Here is a 15,611-nt window from a genome sequence, read left to right on the forward strand (position 1 = left end):
CGAGGCAGGATCAGCCTTGCCCAGAGGTCCAGGTAGAGCCTCTGCCTCTCACAGTTGCTGACTGAAGGTGAGAATCTCCAGCCCTAACCTACAGCTATGGCTGTAGATGATTCATTTATCAATTTCACCTCAGGCACAATTTTCAGGGGAACTGAGGGAAGGATTTGCTGCAGGAGGGCCTCCTCCTCCCACGAGCAGTCAAGGGCTGCTCAGATGTGCGTCAGGACGACGCCAGCTCTATCCCACTCTGTGACTGGCAAGGAATGTTTAGAGCCAGGCATTCTGCAGGCAGCCAGAATGACAAAACTCCCCAAGTGCTTTAAAATAAAACAACAAACAAAACAAATGCAGATTAATCCCACAGAGAGCAGGAAGCGGTGCAATATCTTCAGATATCCCTTTGTTCTCTCTGGGATTTCACATGCATCTCATCAGCTCTACCCCAAACTGAGGGTACAAATCACAGGCAGGGGAAAAATGTGCCATTTACAAAGTCAACAACAGAAACAATCCTAAGAGCCACAAGGATAATTTTGGGTTAATTTCCCTTCAACAGACCACTTAGTACTCTGGCTAAAAGGCATAACCTTCGTGAAAGAGCAAAAGAAACAGGTTTCACTCCTCTTCCATCTTTATATATTGGTGGTACCAACCAGCTGCATCATTTCTTCAGAAACATTTTATCTAAACATATTTCCTCTTAATGAAATGTAGTTGCACTTTAAATTGCAGAGGAATTTACTCTGCTTTCTCTGCAGCCAAAACTCGCTGCGTGCCTTACCTGCCTCTGGGCCACCCCGCACTCTGTTCTTGGTGGTGAAAAAGGGGATCCGCTTCGTTTTAAATCCCTCATCGCTCCTGTGGGCCAAACAAAACAGGGACATGTGGGGAAAAGACCTTGGAAAGATGCTGAGCTACACGGGGCAGAGCCTGGCCCTGGTCACAGCTCTCACAGGATCCCACCTGCTCTGGAGAGAGGGGATTGAAACCCGCCGTGCAATCAGACTCCACCAGCACTTGTCCAGCCCAGTGGCTTTCTCCTGGCAAATCAGCAGAGCTCCTCAAGGCAGCGCTCCCTGCTCCCAGGGCGGGAGCACTTGACCCCCAGCTTTATGGGTGTCAGGGTTAAGTGGCTGTCAAACAGCAAATTGAAGGAGCTTCACAAGAAGCACTGGAGAACCGACCTGCTGCCACTGCCCACCCTCCCCAGGGAGCCTCGGACAAGATGACCCATCAGCATGACTCTGGAAATGCACTGGGACATTCAAAAAGTGGTGATGTGTCTTTTGCAACTGACACAGAAACTCCTAAGGACTCCAAAAACTGTGTTGGACAGGCACCCAAATGAGAAGATATCGGCATGACACATTTCAGTGCAGTTTTGGAGATACTAAAGGACCTTTAACTCTCTACGTTAAACATCCTTACTGGAATTTCTAAACAGAAGAACATCACTCTTCCATTGGATGACCTTATTAATGTCAGTCTTAGAATCATAGAATCCTTTAGGTTGGAAATCTTCTCTATGAACTTGCAGCTGGTTATACTTCCATTTAAAAAACAAAGACTTTTCATTTTTTCCAAAACAATACTCCCACACTAACTAGTAACTGCAGTCCAGCCAGATGGTTTATGGTTAAGATATGCTCCCCACAAACTTGTATTTGTAGTGATGAACCACACACTGGGCTGAAGAAATTCCTACATGGTCTGAAATTAAACTGCCATTATCAATAATCTATCCACTTAATAAATGATACAGTGTGCTAAATGCCCAAAGAATCAGCAAAGGATAATTCATCACTGTCACAGACACAATATACTTGGGGACATGGTATGTGGGTATCAATGCCTTCTATGCAGGTGATTAATTCTCTCCTGACACCCTTTGTGTTACACTTGGGTTTGCTATTATTTCTTCAGCTTTTGTTTTCTTGGCCGAAACTTGAAAGAAACACTTACTTCCCAAGCTGGTTTTTTGAAAGATCCAGTGACTTAAGTTGTTTGCAATTCCACTTATCCTGTGAAGGCAATGTAACTAACTGATTTCCCAGCAGCTTCAGGGACACCAAAGCCTAGGAGAGGAATAGCCTGGAGTTAGAGAACACCAAACACACAGAAAGAGCTTTTTTAGCGTGGCTATTAAATAACAGAAACACGAAGAAAGTACATCTTATTCACCAGAACATCCTGTCCATGCTGCCCAGCATGCAAACATTTCCTCCCTGTCCCCAGCAAGTTCTGCACGGAGCAGCACCACTCTGGGGAGATTATTGCTCCACTTGCTGACAGATGCAGTTGGAAACAGCCCATGCAAGAGGACATTTTACTTTTTAGTGAGGAAACCTTTCCAAATGGAAAAGAACAGTCTGATTTACCAACACAGGATGCCACGTATGGATTAGATACACATGTGTGTGTGTGTGTGTTTGTATAAGCTGGTGTCAGATTTACACCTGCTGTACATGCACAAAATCAACGTGCAAAATATGAACTACTTCACACAAGGAAAAGTTTTGATTGCTTTTTTATTACATCTCTATTAAAATGGACAGGATTTACATTCACTTTCCAAGATTTATACAAGTTACACATCTCCTTTTTTTTCCCCCTCCCACCAGAGACAGGACTTTTAAAAACAAGTGAAGCTGATTGATACCATACAGTTAACACCACACGGATAGGACTCAGCTGGAAATACCAAGTTAAACATAAGATCTCCTTTAAATTTAACTGAAATATAAAAGAAAAAAAATGCAGTTCCCATTCAGATTTGTAAAGTTTATGCTCTTCCATCTGCCCTTAATAATGTCGAGGCTCAAACTATAATTTTCATTTGGCTGAAAATCCAATTTTCCACTGAAAAGCAGTGTTGTCTGTAGAGTTTCCAACCAGGTTTATTCAGCAAGTCCCCCACCATGAAAAACTGAGATAAGCAGAATGTCAGCTGAATTATCTCCTGCCAGAAGTACAGCAATATTAATGAATTATATCCCATGGAAATCATGTTTTACCAGCAGAGACTTCAGCGTCAAGTATGTTAAATGTTTTATGTGCTCCACACAATATAAAATGTTTATGCCCCTTTACATCGAGCTGGATTAACAGTGTCTCACGAAGCCAGTTTGTTGGCCTTTTTTCAGATTGGAAAAATATGAGGTGTGTTCACGTGACATAAGCGATGGACAACCAGCAGTTGCTGGAATGGGAATCATCGTGCAAAACGCTCCCTCTAGTGATGGAGAGGGGCAGCATTGGGCTTTGCTGGGATTTGGGGAAGCTGAAGGGAATACAAAACTGAGGGCAGAGTGAGGACTGGAGGAAAGGGCTGGAAAGCTGAATCCTGACAGCCAATGCTTTTACCATCAGTCATGCTCCCCTGGAAGGACGGCCCAGCCTACCCTTGGCTCCTGGTGTGGGGCTCTCTCCAAGTGTCAGCATGGGGCTGTGCAGGGACAATGCCTCAGACTTCTCCCCAAAACAGCCCTGGGCAGGGGGCGGGAGGCAAGGGAGGCTGCACGTGCCAGAATTAGCACAAACTGTGTCCCGTGGGCTCTAACTGGGGTGTTCACTTTCAGTCACTGTGTCTGTATTACCCCCAAACACTGACCAAGGCCATTCTCCAGAGAGCTGAGAGCCTGGGGAGCTTCTCTCCAATGCTTCTGTGCCTGGGGGAGAATTAGTGACTGTCAGCTGTCTGTGGTTCTTCATGACTGAGATTCTGGAGATGTCTAGTCCTTTTAAATTGCCTCTTCTCTCTAATTTCTCCATTTTTACTGCCTTTCAGGGTGAGAATGGGGGCCTCCAGAAGGGACACAACTGCAGTGGCCGACAAACTTCCTTCAAACCTGCTGCCACAGCATGCAAAAGGGTGTGAGATGACACCTGAGGGAAGGGACTGCAGCATCCAGATTAAGGTGCCTCGCCAGCTTGTGAAGAGGAAAAGCTGACCAGAGTCTTACCCAAATTATCCCACCCAGAGGGGGCCAGGTGTCTTCAGGAGAAGCAAACTAGGGAGAGGCAAACTAGTCTAGAGAACTAAGACATGGCTTGGTTGGTTTCTTTAGAAGGCAAGAGCCAGGAAAGCTGAGGAGGTTTCTGTTTCTCTTAACAACACATTTCTGGAGTACACATGGTATTAAGGACTGAGCTGCTCCCAGTCCTGAGATTCCTTGCAAAACATGCAAAGGCCAGTGATAAACTACACTGCAACTACAGTGATAAATGACTGTCCCATGAGATGTGCTTTCAAGTCACAGGCCTCCTCTGCTGTCTGCTTTTCCCAGGGAGAAGAGAGTTCATTGCTGTTCCTACATAAAAATAATACATTATCTGTAGGAACATGTTACTGCCCATTTCTCCCCTTTCCCACATCTGCTTTTGGAGAGGGCTGGAGCACAAGCACAGCCCTGTTCACCAACACAAACTGCAACCAGGCTCCTCTAGGCATGGGGTTTCACCTTCTACTTGCTCACCACACTCTGGCCCGTGGGGCACTGAAAAGGCTTGATATTTATTTCTTTTATGAATATAATGCTGAAGAGATATGGATAAGAACTGACACTATTTAGAGCAGCCAAGGCTCACTAACTTTGAAAACATCAGCAAAGACTGCACTGAGGTCTCCCCCATCCTGGTGCCTTTGCACCCCTCAGCAACCCCTGAGCAGCAGCACCCAAGAATTGTGCCCTGGAAGCACCATCTAATGTTTAGTATCTGTCATGGTGGCTCCCACCCCCTGGGATGATTCTCAATGCATTCAGAAAAACCAAGTTTCAGAGACAATAGTCCATAGGATTCACTCTGTTTCAGGAGAAATGCCAATTGGAAACAAATGGCCACCAGACAGCAAAGCCAAATGTGCAGGGATCACTGGAAAGAGCTGAGGGAGTTCAACCCTCTTGTTACAACAGGAGTAAAAGGCACCTTTGCAGCAGATCCTGAGATCAGGGCTGAAGTGATGATGAACCATCACTTCTGCATCCTTCCTGCAGAGGCCAGCAGGGAAAAGCATGGAACTTCTGCACAGATTCACCTCTGTTTCTTTCTCCACGACCCTGAGTTTCACAATCTTGCGGGGAAGCTTGGAGGAAACCCCAAGTTCTGCTTGGTTTCATGTCAACAGCATGTGAAAGCAGAAATTCTGAAGAATTTTGACATAAAACCATGGATCTGTGGTGTCCACAGGAAAGAATTATTCAATCTACAACCTTTAAGATAACAGAGGTCCCAAGTAGCACTGCTTAGGGCATTCATATGTGCTATTTTCAGAACAGAAAGACTAACTCATAATTACACAACACTGGTGTGTGTTTTTTTAAGAAAAAACACAACTATTTGTGAGTGTACTTGAGTACATCAACATTTCAATGGCTGGAGCCTGAAGCTACAACGAAGGGCTTATCTTCCAAACTGTGCTCCCAAATTCTGCAAACCACAGCCAGCCAGAGAGTTCTCAGAAGAGATATCATATCTCACGGGATGAGGGCCTGAATGTGGTGATTCAGGGGGTGACAGCCTGCTCAGGCGCTCAGTGAAATTGCACCAGTTCAAACCAGCACTTAGGCTCCTACCTTAACCGGGCAGCCAGTTCGAGGTCTGAGTCAGTATTAGGAAAAATAATGTGAGAACTGTGAAGAAATGACACTTACTTCAAGCTGGAAGAGTCCTGCTGGAACTTCTTTTAGTAAGTTCTCAGAAAAATCCACTTCTCTCAGGTGATTTTTCCAGAAAACAGTCAATGCATCAGGTAGGAATTCCAGGGCATTTCTAGATGCCTTACAACATTTCTGGAAAACATAAAACCCCCCCACACTTAGAGAGTAGTAATCATCTCTTCAAATAATGTGGTAGATCAGCTGTCACATGTCAAAAGCTTTAATAAATTAATTCTAGGTGGTCTCTTTAGATATCTTGATCTAGATAAATTATTAGGCATGCAGACAGAGCTTGCTAAGGAGATGCACTCAATTGCTGGTCAAATTCCTTGGTGGGCAAAAAGTATTCCAAAAATTATTTTGAAAATCACCCACCCCCATTTGCTTTTCAACCATACACAAACACTTCTCAGAAAGACTGGATCTGAAATCCACAAACCAAATTTGGCAGGGGCACTGCTACAGAAACACAAGAGCCTTTTAAGCATCTGACAACTTTTTAAGCATCACAGTCAATTTTTTTGCATTGTTTCAACAGCTTTTTCAGCCTCTGAGTTCGCCAGAGCAGTTCAACTTACCAGGGGGCAGGCCCAGGGATCTGGAAACACTTTCAGCTGATTTCTGGAAACATTCAGTATGTTTAGGGACTTGAAGCAGTATAGAAAAACCGTTGGAAGTTCCACCAACCTGTTGTCAGAGACGTCAAACTCCTGCAGCTTCCTTAAACCAATCCAATTAGTTGCTAGAAAACATGAAACATTGTGGACTTGGTATAAGCATGGAAGCTTTTAAGCCATTTAAGCCATCATTTTAACATTTTTGGGTTCTTCCCTACAGCTCAGCCTTGAAAGGTAAGCCAAACACTGGACTGTACGTACTGTTTTCCTCATCAAATAACTTCTCCATATAGTTTTTGGAAGCGATGAGCTTTTTAAGGCTTTTAAGATGTAGGAATCCAGTAGGGAGAGTGGAGAGCCTGTTGCTGGATACGTCGACCTCAAGTAACCTGTGAGTACAGAAAAATCTCAGTCAGGCATCAGTACAACACTAGCAAAGCTTCCTGTTGCCACAGACATCTGTTTTACCAGGACAGCTTTAGTTCTGAATGAAAGCAGCTGAAATGCGCCTCACAAGACAAAGTATAAAACCCTAATTAGAAAATTAACCTTTCCAGGGAGCAGAGAGAGGTGGTCTGGACAGAGAGCAGATCAAATCACTGGTATCAGCCAGTAAATGTCACTCTGAGCCAGCTTAGAGGAATGGGGCTCATCAGAGCTGGAGAAAAGCAGAGGCAGCACACAGGAATAAAAGTCCCCACAACTGTCCTGACAACAAACTTGGAAACACTGAGAACACAGAGGGGCAAATCCTAAGTTAAACCTTGCAGCAGACCGAAAACAGAGCAAGCAGCTCCTGCAATGGGCTCTCCCCTTGCACAGCCTCCCTAAAGCCCAGGGACTGGTTTGAGCCTGCTCTCCCTGCAGGCTCAGCTGTGTGTGGTGCACGCACCTTGTACAAATGATCTCATCAGAGGACTGCACACTGGGTAACTCCGTCAGCTGATTGTCAGCCAGGCTGAGCTTCCGGAGGTTTATCAGGCCCCATGGGATCACAGATGGAAGGGACACCAGGCAGTTGGCAGAGAGATCAAGCTCAGTTATCTGACAGGAGATATCAATCAGCCAGTCTAGATCCACCCAGGGCAGTTTGAGGTTTGACCAGTTCACACACAAAGCCTGCATATGTCAAAGAGAGAAGAGAAAACCACATTAGTGAAATCCCAGTTGCTCTCAGCCTGTGCTACACCACTGGGAATCTGGCAAAGCAGAGCACAGGCCATAAACATTTTGCTCACTTTCCAATCTGCTTCTAGGAATTAAACTGACTCAGAGATGAAATCATGCCTGGATATCAGCAGCCCCTGCTGTATCTGCTCCATGATCTCACTCCAAAGACCATGAGCAAGCTCAAGCAGGAGACCTGGACTTCTTCACCAGTCCACATTTATTCAGGGTCCAGCTTGGACAGAAGAAAATGTGAACATATAGTGATCATCAATGGTTTCATGTCAACAGCATGTGAAAGCAGAAATTCTGAAGAATTTTGACATAAAACCATGGATCTGTGGTGTCCACAGGAAAGAATTATTCAATCTACAACCTTTAAGATAACAGAGGTCCCAAGTAGCACTGCTTAGGGCATTCATATGTGCTATTTTCAGAACAGAAAGACTAACTCATAATTACACAACACTGGTGTGTGTTTTTTTAAGAAACAACTATTTGTGAGTGTACTTGAGTACATCAACATTTCAATGGCTGGAGCCTGAAGCTACAACGAAGGGCTTATCTTCCAAACTGTGCTCCCAAATTCTGCAAACCACAGCCAGCCAGAGAGTTCTCAGAAGACCTGTGTCAGAAACTAGATATCATATCTCACTGGATGAGGGCCTGAATGTGGTGATTCAGGGGGTGACAGCCTGCTCAGGCGCTCAGTGAAATTGCACCAGTTCAAACCAGCACTTAGGCTCCTACCTTAACCGGGCAGCCAGTTCGAGGTCTGAGTCAGTATTAGGAAAAATAATGTGAGAACTGTGAAGAAATGACACTTACTTCAAGCTGGAAGAGTCCTGCTGGAACTTCTTTTAGTAAGTTCTCAGAAAAATCCACTTCTCTCAGGTGATTTTTCCAGAAAACAGTCAATGCATCAGGTAGGAATTCCAGGGCATTTCTAGATGCCTTACAACATTTCTGGAAAACATAAAACCCCCCCACACTTAGAGAGTAGTAATCATCTCTTCAAATAATGTGGTAGATCAGCTGTCACATGTCAAAAGCTTTAATAAATTAATTCTAGGTAGTCTCTTTAGATATCTTGATCTAGATAAATTATTAGGCATGCAGACAGAGCTTGCTAAGGAGATGCACTCAATTGCTGGTCAAATTCCTTGGTGGGCAAAAAGTATTCCAAAAATTATTTTGAAAATCACCCACCCCCATTTGCTTTTCAACCATACACAAACACTTCTCAGAAAGACTGGATCTGAAATCCACGAACCAAATTTGGCAGGGGCACTGCTACAGAAACACAAGAGCCTTTTAAGCATCTGACAACTTTTTAAGCATCACAGTCAATTTTTTTGCATTGTTTCAACAGCTTTTTCAGCCTCTGAGTTCGCCAGAGCAGTTCAACTTACCAGGGGGCAGGCCCAGGGATCTGGAAACACTTTCAGCTGATTTCTGGAAACATTCAGTATGTTTAGGGACTTGAAGCAGTATAGAAAAACCGTTGGAAGTTCCACCAACCTGTTGTCAGAGACGTCAAACTCCTGCAGCTTCCTTAAACCAATCCAATTAGTTGCTAGAAAACATGAAACATTGTGGACTTGGTATAAGCATGGAAGCTTTTAAGCCATTTAAGCCATCATTTTAACATTTTTGGGTTCTTCCCTACAGCTCAGCCTTGAAAGGTAAGCCAAACACTGGACTGTACGTACTGTTTTCCTCATCAAATAACTTCTCCATATAGTTTTTGGAAGCGATGAGCTTTTTAAGGCTTTTAAGATGTAGGAATCCAGTAGGGAGAGTGGAGAGCCTGTTGCTGGATACGTCGACCTCAAGTAACCTGTGAGTACAGAAAAATCTCAGTCAGGCATCAGTACAACACTAGCAAAGCTTCCTGTTGCCACAGACATCTGTTTTACCAGGACAGCTTTAGTTCTGAATGAAAGCAGCTGAAATGCGCCTCACAAGACAAAGTATAAAACCCTAATTAGAAAATTAACCTTTCCAGGGAGCAGAGAGAGGTGGTCTGGACAGAGAGCAGATCAAATCACTGGTATCAGCCAGTAAATGTCACTCTGAGCCAGCTTAGAGGAATGGGGCTCATCAGAGCTGGAGAAAAGCAGAGGCAGCACACAGGAATAAAAGTCCCCACAACTGTCCTGACAACAAACTTGGAAACACTGAGAACACAGAGGGGCAAATCCTAAGTTAAACCTTGCAGCAGACCGAAAACAGAGCAAGCAGCTCCTGCAATGGGCTCTCCCCTTGCACAGCCTCCCTAAAGCCCAGGGACTGGTTTGAGCCTGCTCTCCCTGCAGGCTCAGCTGTGTGTGGTGCACGCACCTTGTACAAATGATCTCATCAGAGGACTGCACACTGGGTAACTCCGTCAGCTGATTGTCAGCCAGGCTGAGCTTCCGGAGGTTTATCAGGCCCCATGGGATCACAGATGGAAGGGACACCAGGCAGTTGGCAGAGAGATCAAGCTCAGTTATCTGACAGGAGATATCAATCAGCCAGTCTAGATCCACCCAGGGCAGTTTGAGGTTTGACCAGTTCACACACAAAGCCTGCATATGTCAAAGAGAGAAGAGAAAACCACATTAGTGAAATCCCAGTTGCTCTCAGCCTGTGCTACACCACTGGGAATCTGGCAAAGCAGAGCACAGGCCATAAACATTTTGCTCACTTTCCAATCTGCTTCTAGGAATTAAACTGACTCAGAGATGAAATCATGCCTGGATATCAGCAGCCCCTGCTGTATCTGCTCCATGATCTCACTCCAAAGACCATGAGCAAGCTCAAGCAGGAGACCTGGACTTCTTCACCAGTCCACATTTATTCAGGGTCCAGCTTGGACAGAAGAAAATGTGAACATATAGTGATCATCAATGCAAGGAAACAACCCAAGGCTTCATTTTCAAGATCACCTCATTGCATTCCAATCCTTGTCCTGAAATGCACATTTTAAAAATTATATTCCCAAAACGTTTCCATAAACTTGGTTTTGTTGACATAATTGAGCCCTAAACAGCCTCAATGGAATGATGCTTAATTTTCCACCAGGAGGCAGCAAGAACCCGACAGCAAATTTAATTTGATTTCCAATGCCCAGGATTTAGCTCTTAGGACTTTTTACCCCAAATTTAGAATTAAAAGGAATGTTTTTGGGGAAGGGAGAAAAAGAAAAGGGAAACAAAGGCCTATCTCAAATGCTAATTTTGAGACTCAGAACTGGTCATGTAGATCAGACAGTTCAAATGTTTAGGAGAATGGAACAAAGGGTAAGTACAAACAGATGCACTTTTTAGATACTGACAGTAGTTGTACTTGGTGTAGACACTGTGCTTTTCAAACCTTCACTTGTGATGCCTCAGGACAGCCCTGTAAATATGAATGGAAATATTATGCCCATTGTATCACTGGGGAAACCAAGGCAGAGAGCACCAGCTGTTTGTTTAAAGCTACATCCACTGCAATGCCACAAGGCACCCTTATAAACCACAGCAAGCCAGCAGCAACAAGAAATCAAATTAAGCAGTCTCCACTGCTACTGGAAAATGCACAGCACCCAATGGGAGCTGCACTGCAAAGCTTTCACTCTCACACCAAACATACCCTGCTTTACCGCTAGATTTGCCAAGTCTGCATATTTAACAGCTTCCTGCATAGAAACTCTTGCTTTAAATTCAGTATGCAGTTTTCTGTACTTTTCTCACCTGTAACATGTACCACAAATCCCTGGGCTTAGGAAAAAAGTACTTGTCCTCAAGTACACCAACCAATGCAGTAATAATACAACCTTACAGCCTTCTTTTAGGGGGTGCAAGCTGGACCTTGTGTCTGTGCTGCTCCTCTTTGCAGACCGATAACTCATCTCTATTTTGCATTTAGATTGCAGTGTACATTTCCCTCAAAAATGCAGAGGCATGGCCTTAGGGTATTTAATGTGATAAGGAGATACCTGTAGAATGCAGATAATGACTTCTCAAACCACAGACAAGATTGTGAAATCCAGCACCTGCTATCAGCGCTGCGGGGTTGGTGTCCTGTATCCAAGGCAGCTTTTTGAATCCCAGCAATTAGAGCTCTCTTTCCCACTCAGTCCTCCTTCCCAGCCAGAGACAAGGACTGACAGTGTCTCTGCAAACTGGAGGACCAGCCAAGCCCCTTTACCTGACTTAGGGACAGTGGACCAAATTCATCTGGTACCAGTAACCTGATGTCAGTGGAGTTACCTTAGGGGTTTGGTTGGTTGAGGACTCTGCAGTGAAAATGTTAATTAAGTGAAAGAAATCCTGACAGCAGTGCCACAAAGAGAAGGGATTTCCTGCCCAACTCATAGTTAATCACCTCCACTATTTTCCCAGAAAAGCTGTTTCTTTGATGACAAAGGTCTGTGATGCCAAACTCGCAGAGCTCAGCGCTCAGCCCAGCCCTTCTCTGTTTAGGGCTGGTGGTGAGCTCTGTGCTCAAACCAGGGACAGAGTTCAAAGGATGAAAGCTCAGGGCAAGGCCTGACTGCAGGCAGCTCACTGCTCTTCAGAAGGCCAAGGAAAACCTCTGTAGACTCCCCTCTCCTGCCAAGACAAGAATTTCTCAATACAAGCCCTGAAGACTAAATTGAAATCTTCTACTGCAGTGATGTCAGGGGATGCACTGAGGCAAAGGACTGGAAATTGTGCAGGAGCAAGAAACCCCGCTGCTCTTGGGCAAAGGATCAACTATAAATATGAAAAATATTTACTTAAATCTGAGACTGTCTGGTAAGGTGATTAAAAAAGGCTGTTTTGCATTTCTCCTAAATGACGTGATGTGCTCCATCAGAGCCTTGCTCCTGCTGTAGATGGGATAATCTGAGGACAGGGATCTGCTCCCTCCATCAACAACCCTGCTCTGAATCTTGTGGGGGACTGCTGCAGATGTGTGCTGATGGTGATGTGAGTGAGATTACCAGGCTAAAGAAATGAGAGGAGGATCCCACACACATACGTACATTTGCATGCTTGAATATAAAATTATTGGTAAAATATTTCCTAGGGAAAATATAACAGACAAAGCTCTTCTCTGGCCTGTAATGGAAAAATTAAATATATCTCACACTGCACATGCTGGAAAGTTACATTTATCTCCATGCTGACTACATCTATTGAAGTTTGGAATCTGTGCCCAGCCACTTCACTGCAAAGGCTCTCTTTGGCATTTGTTACCTCTTCCTGTAAAAATGGACTGCTTCCTCTCTTTAGCAAAACTGTGGTTTGCTGTGGGTATAAATTTATGCCAGGAAAAAAACAAAAGGAGAAACAGATATTAGAAAAATAAGATGTAACTCCTCTTGCCTGTGAGAAGGCAGCTCTGCCCGGTGCAAGGGCTGTCTGGAAGGTGTGGCAGCCAAAACCAGCTCTCAAGCACATTTTATGCATAGCTCTACATTCACTACTGTGAAATCAGTTGGAGCTCAGCTGTGCTCAAGTGTTTCCACTCAGAGATAGCACAGAAAGGACAAACCCTTTTGAAGTTCTGGGCTCACTCTGAAATGATCAGTGCTTGGTTTGCCCTCCCTGTCCAAGGGGAGAACTTTCTGACATCCAGCTGGCTGCCACTCACATCCCAGTCTCCACACAATCCAGTTTTGCTTCCTCCCAGTATAAAATCCATCTCAGGATGAACCCTCTGGGATAAGAAGAAAGCACCAAGGCAGTTTGTTTGCAGCTGCCACAAAGCTGTGTTTTAAAAAGTTATCAGGGTGTGTGAATGTCACTTCCCAAAGATCTCAGCTTTGCAGACAAACTAGGACAGATCTTCCCGAATTTGTCCCAGTCTGCCAAAATGAATTCAAAGAGAAAGCATTAAATAAGCAAACATATTAAAAATAAACAGCTACTAGGAGAATCAAGGTCCAAGTTTCTGTGGTTTTTTTTTTCTCTGCTTTTATTTTCTTTTTAAACCAGGCCCTTCTGGCAATTAGCTGATGTTTTAAGACTGCTCTCTTCTTCTTTGCTCAGGGTGTGACAACAGCAAAGCTGAGTCATTTTTACAGCAGCTAAGTTAAATATTGCCAGCAAATTCACATGGAAAACAGACCTCTTCCCTGTGATTCAAACATTTATTCCAAGTTTATTCAAGCTGAATTACCCAGCTTGATTTTTTTTTCTTCCGAAAGATATTTTATCAACTCTTATCCACATCTAGGATTCAGCTTCCTTTTGTTTATCTGTCAACCAAATTAAGAGTAGCACAAGGACAGCTCTAAATTACTGACTGAACCTAAAGAAGCCAAGTTCATTTATGTGGTCTAACACACAGGGTATCAACAGGAACCCAGTGAGAGGGTTCTGGCAGAAAAACAGAGAATAGAGAAGTTTGTAAAACTACTAAAACCTCTCTCCTTGTTTTTACTTAACACCAAAGCAGAACCAACAGCCTGCAATGCTACAAGCTGCACAGACAGATACTCAGCTGGAGTGATTAGGGACATCTTTTCACTGCAAAATTTTTGTGACCTGATGAAAACTGTAAGCATTGAAAGCTCAGGGAGCTGATGCTCCTATTCAGTGTGGGTTAAACTACATATTGAGGGGAAAAAATTAAAAATGCCTGGTAATAAATTGCTGGAGAACAGTATAAATAATACAAAATACTGCGTGCTTCCCTATAAAGCAGTAACAGTGTGAGTACTTTTTTTACCGCTGAAGATCTGAAGTAGGGAAGATACTCAGTAGATCATTGCTTTGCTCATGCTTCTTGTTAACAAAAAGTCACCCAAGCCCATTTTTACCTGAACTGTCTGACACAGAAGGGTTCCCATGCTCAGCTCTGTGCCACACCAACACTTGGGGACACCACAGAGCTTGTGGCATCACTCTGCAACCAGGGGGCACAACAAAAACCTAAAGGAAGTGATGACCCTGGGGGCACAGAGGAAATCTGTGCTAGAAGCAGCCCAGCTTCTTCTCTGGAAGACTTTGAGCCCAAAGTTGGTGCTTCCTCTCCCCAGCACAGCCTGGTTCACACGATGGTGTTTAAATTGCCCCAGAGAAGCTGTTGCTGTGTCTTGCACAGTGATGCCATTCAAAGCCCTGATGTTTTACACCTTGTAATTCAGCATCAAAGCCAGCTGCACAGTTTGTTCTCCAAAAGGGCAGCAAACCACAAGGCTCTTAGTTGAGAAGAAGAATCAGCAGCCACATGGCATGCAAAGAAAATTATCAATTATTAACATGATGCCCCTTTAAAACAACATCTCTTCAGGCAGATAAATGGTTACTTACTGTTTTTGCTGGAGCACTACCTGGTAGTGGGGTTGTCTCAATGAAATACTTCCTCAGAAGGTGTTTGCTGGATTCAGGACTGTCCATCAGGATGTAGGAACAAAAGAAAGCTCCATTCCGCAATAAAAACACGGCTATGTCTTCATTCCCTTTGGAGAAAAGCAGATTGTTGCCTTTACCTCATGTAAATGAACCAGCAAGGAGCTGAACACAAATCCTGGGAAATAACCACTTCTGAAAAAAACTGTGGGGGTGTGCAAAAAGAAAACTGAACTGTGTAAAGGCTGTTTCCTCCAGTGGCAGGACTCCGTCGGTCAAACTGAGACAGCAAAGACACTGTGTCAAAGTGCTGGCCCAGGCTCTTTCTTTTTTCTCTTTTTTTCCCAGTCTTATTAAACTATACACACAGCTGTGCTTTGAAGTGTAAATTATTCAGCCTAAATCAAGCATGTGTGCCAGAGTGTCCATAACAATAATGCTTTTACTTGCAAGGATTCTGGTTTTTAAGGGTCTTTTCCCTAGGAGTTTATAGACCAAAGTTCAGCCTCTCAGTGTTTACAGTAATCTAACTTCACAAGGCCCTGACTTCAATTTGGCTGAATCAAAAGATTCAGAGGCAATTTTATTTTAATTTTTCCTGCTGGAAATCCAACTCCAGACAAGCCATGGCTATCATGCTATGTGTGAACAGCTCTGCCCATTCTTTAAAGACCTGGCAGAAAAGGGGCAAAATGTGGAAGCATGCAAATACACACCTGCCTTTATAGCAGCGTAGAGGGGCAGGCGGATGAGGACAGGGAATTCATTCTTCCGGACTGCACAGCTCTCTGGGTCAGCACTGTACGCACGGATCAGGAGCTTGACAATGTCCAAATGGCCCTGCTGGCAGGCTGTGCCCA

The 15,611-nt window shown here is 44.2% G+C and overlaps 1 protein-coding gene across 5 annotated transcripts in view; it reads right to left on the reverse strand.

Moving 5' to 3' along the window:
* The window catches only part of LRRK1 (leucine rich repeat kinase 1), a 76,998-nt gene that overhangs the window by 37,689 nt on the left and 23,698 nt on the right, over positions 1–15,611 (reverse strand). For 4 of the 5 annotated variants that reach the window (XM_017736543.1, XM_017736528.1, XM_017736532.1 and 1 more), the window contains 8 exons: positions 15,468–15,604; positions 14,713–14,861; positions 9,785–10,011; positions 9,154–9,281; positions 8,854–9,017; positions 8,270–8,407; positions 1,963–2,075; positions 782–858 (listed from right to left, as the gene is read on the reverse strand). In XM_017736543.1, the coding sequence (XP_017592032.1) occupies positions 782–858; positions 1,963–2,075; positions 8,270–8,407; positions 8,854–9,017; positions 9,154–9,281; positions 9,785–10,011; positions 14,713–14,861; positions 15,468–15,604 (1,133 nt within the window). Of the gene's footprint in view, positions 1–781; positions 859–1,962; positions 2,076–5,651; positions 5,790–6,235; positions 6,400–6,535; positions 6,664–7,166; positions 7,425–8,269; positions 8,408–8,853; positions 9,018–9,153; positions 9,282–9,784; positions 10,012–14,712; positions 14,862–15,467; positions 15,605–15,611 lie in introns of those variants that run through there. The other variant, XM_017736545.1, reaches the window with a different exon arrangement.

Source organism: Corvus brachyrhynchos, unplaced genomic scaffold (genome assembly GCF_000691975.1).
Source record: "Corvus brachyrhynchos isolate BGI_N302 unplaced genomic scaffold, ASM69197v1 scaffold200, whole genome shotgun sequence".
NCBI classification, from domain to species: domain Eukaryota; kingdom Metazoa; phylum Chordata; class Aves; order Passeriformes; family Corvidae; genus Corvus; species Corvus brachyrhynchos.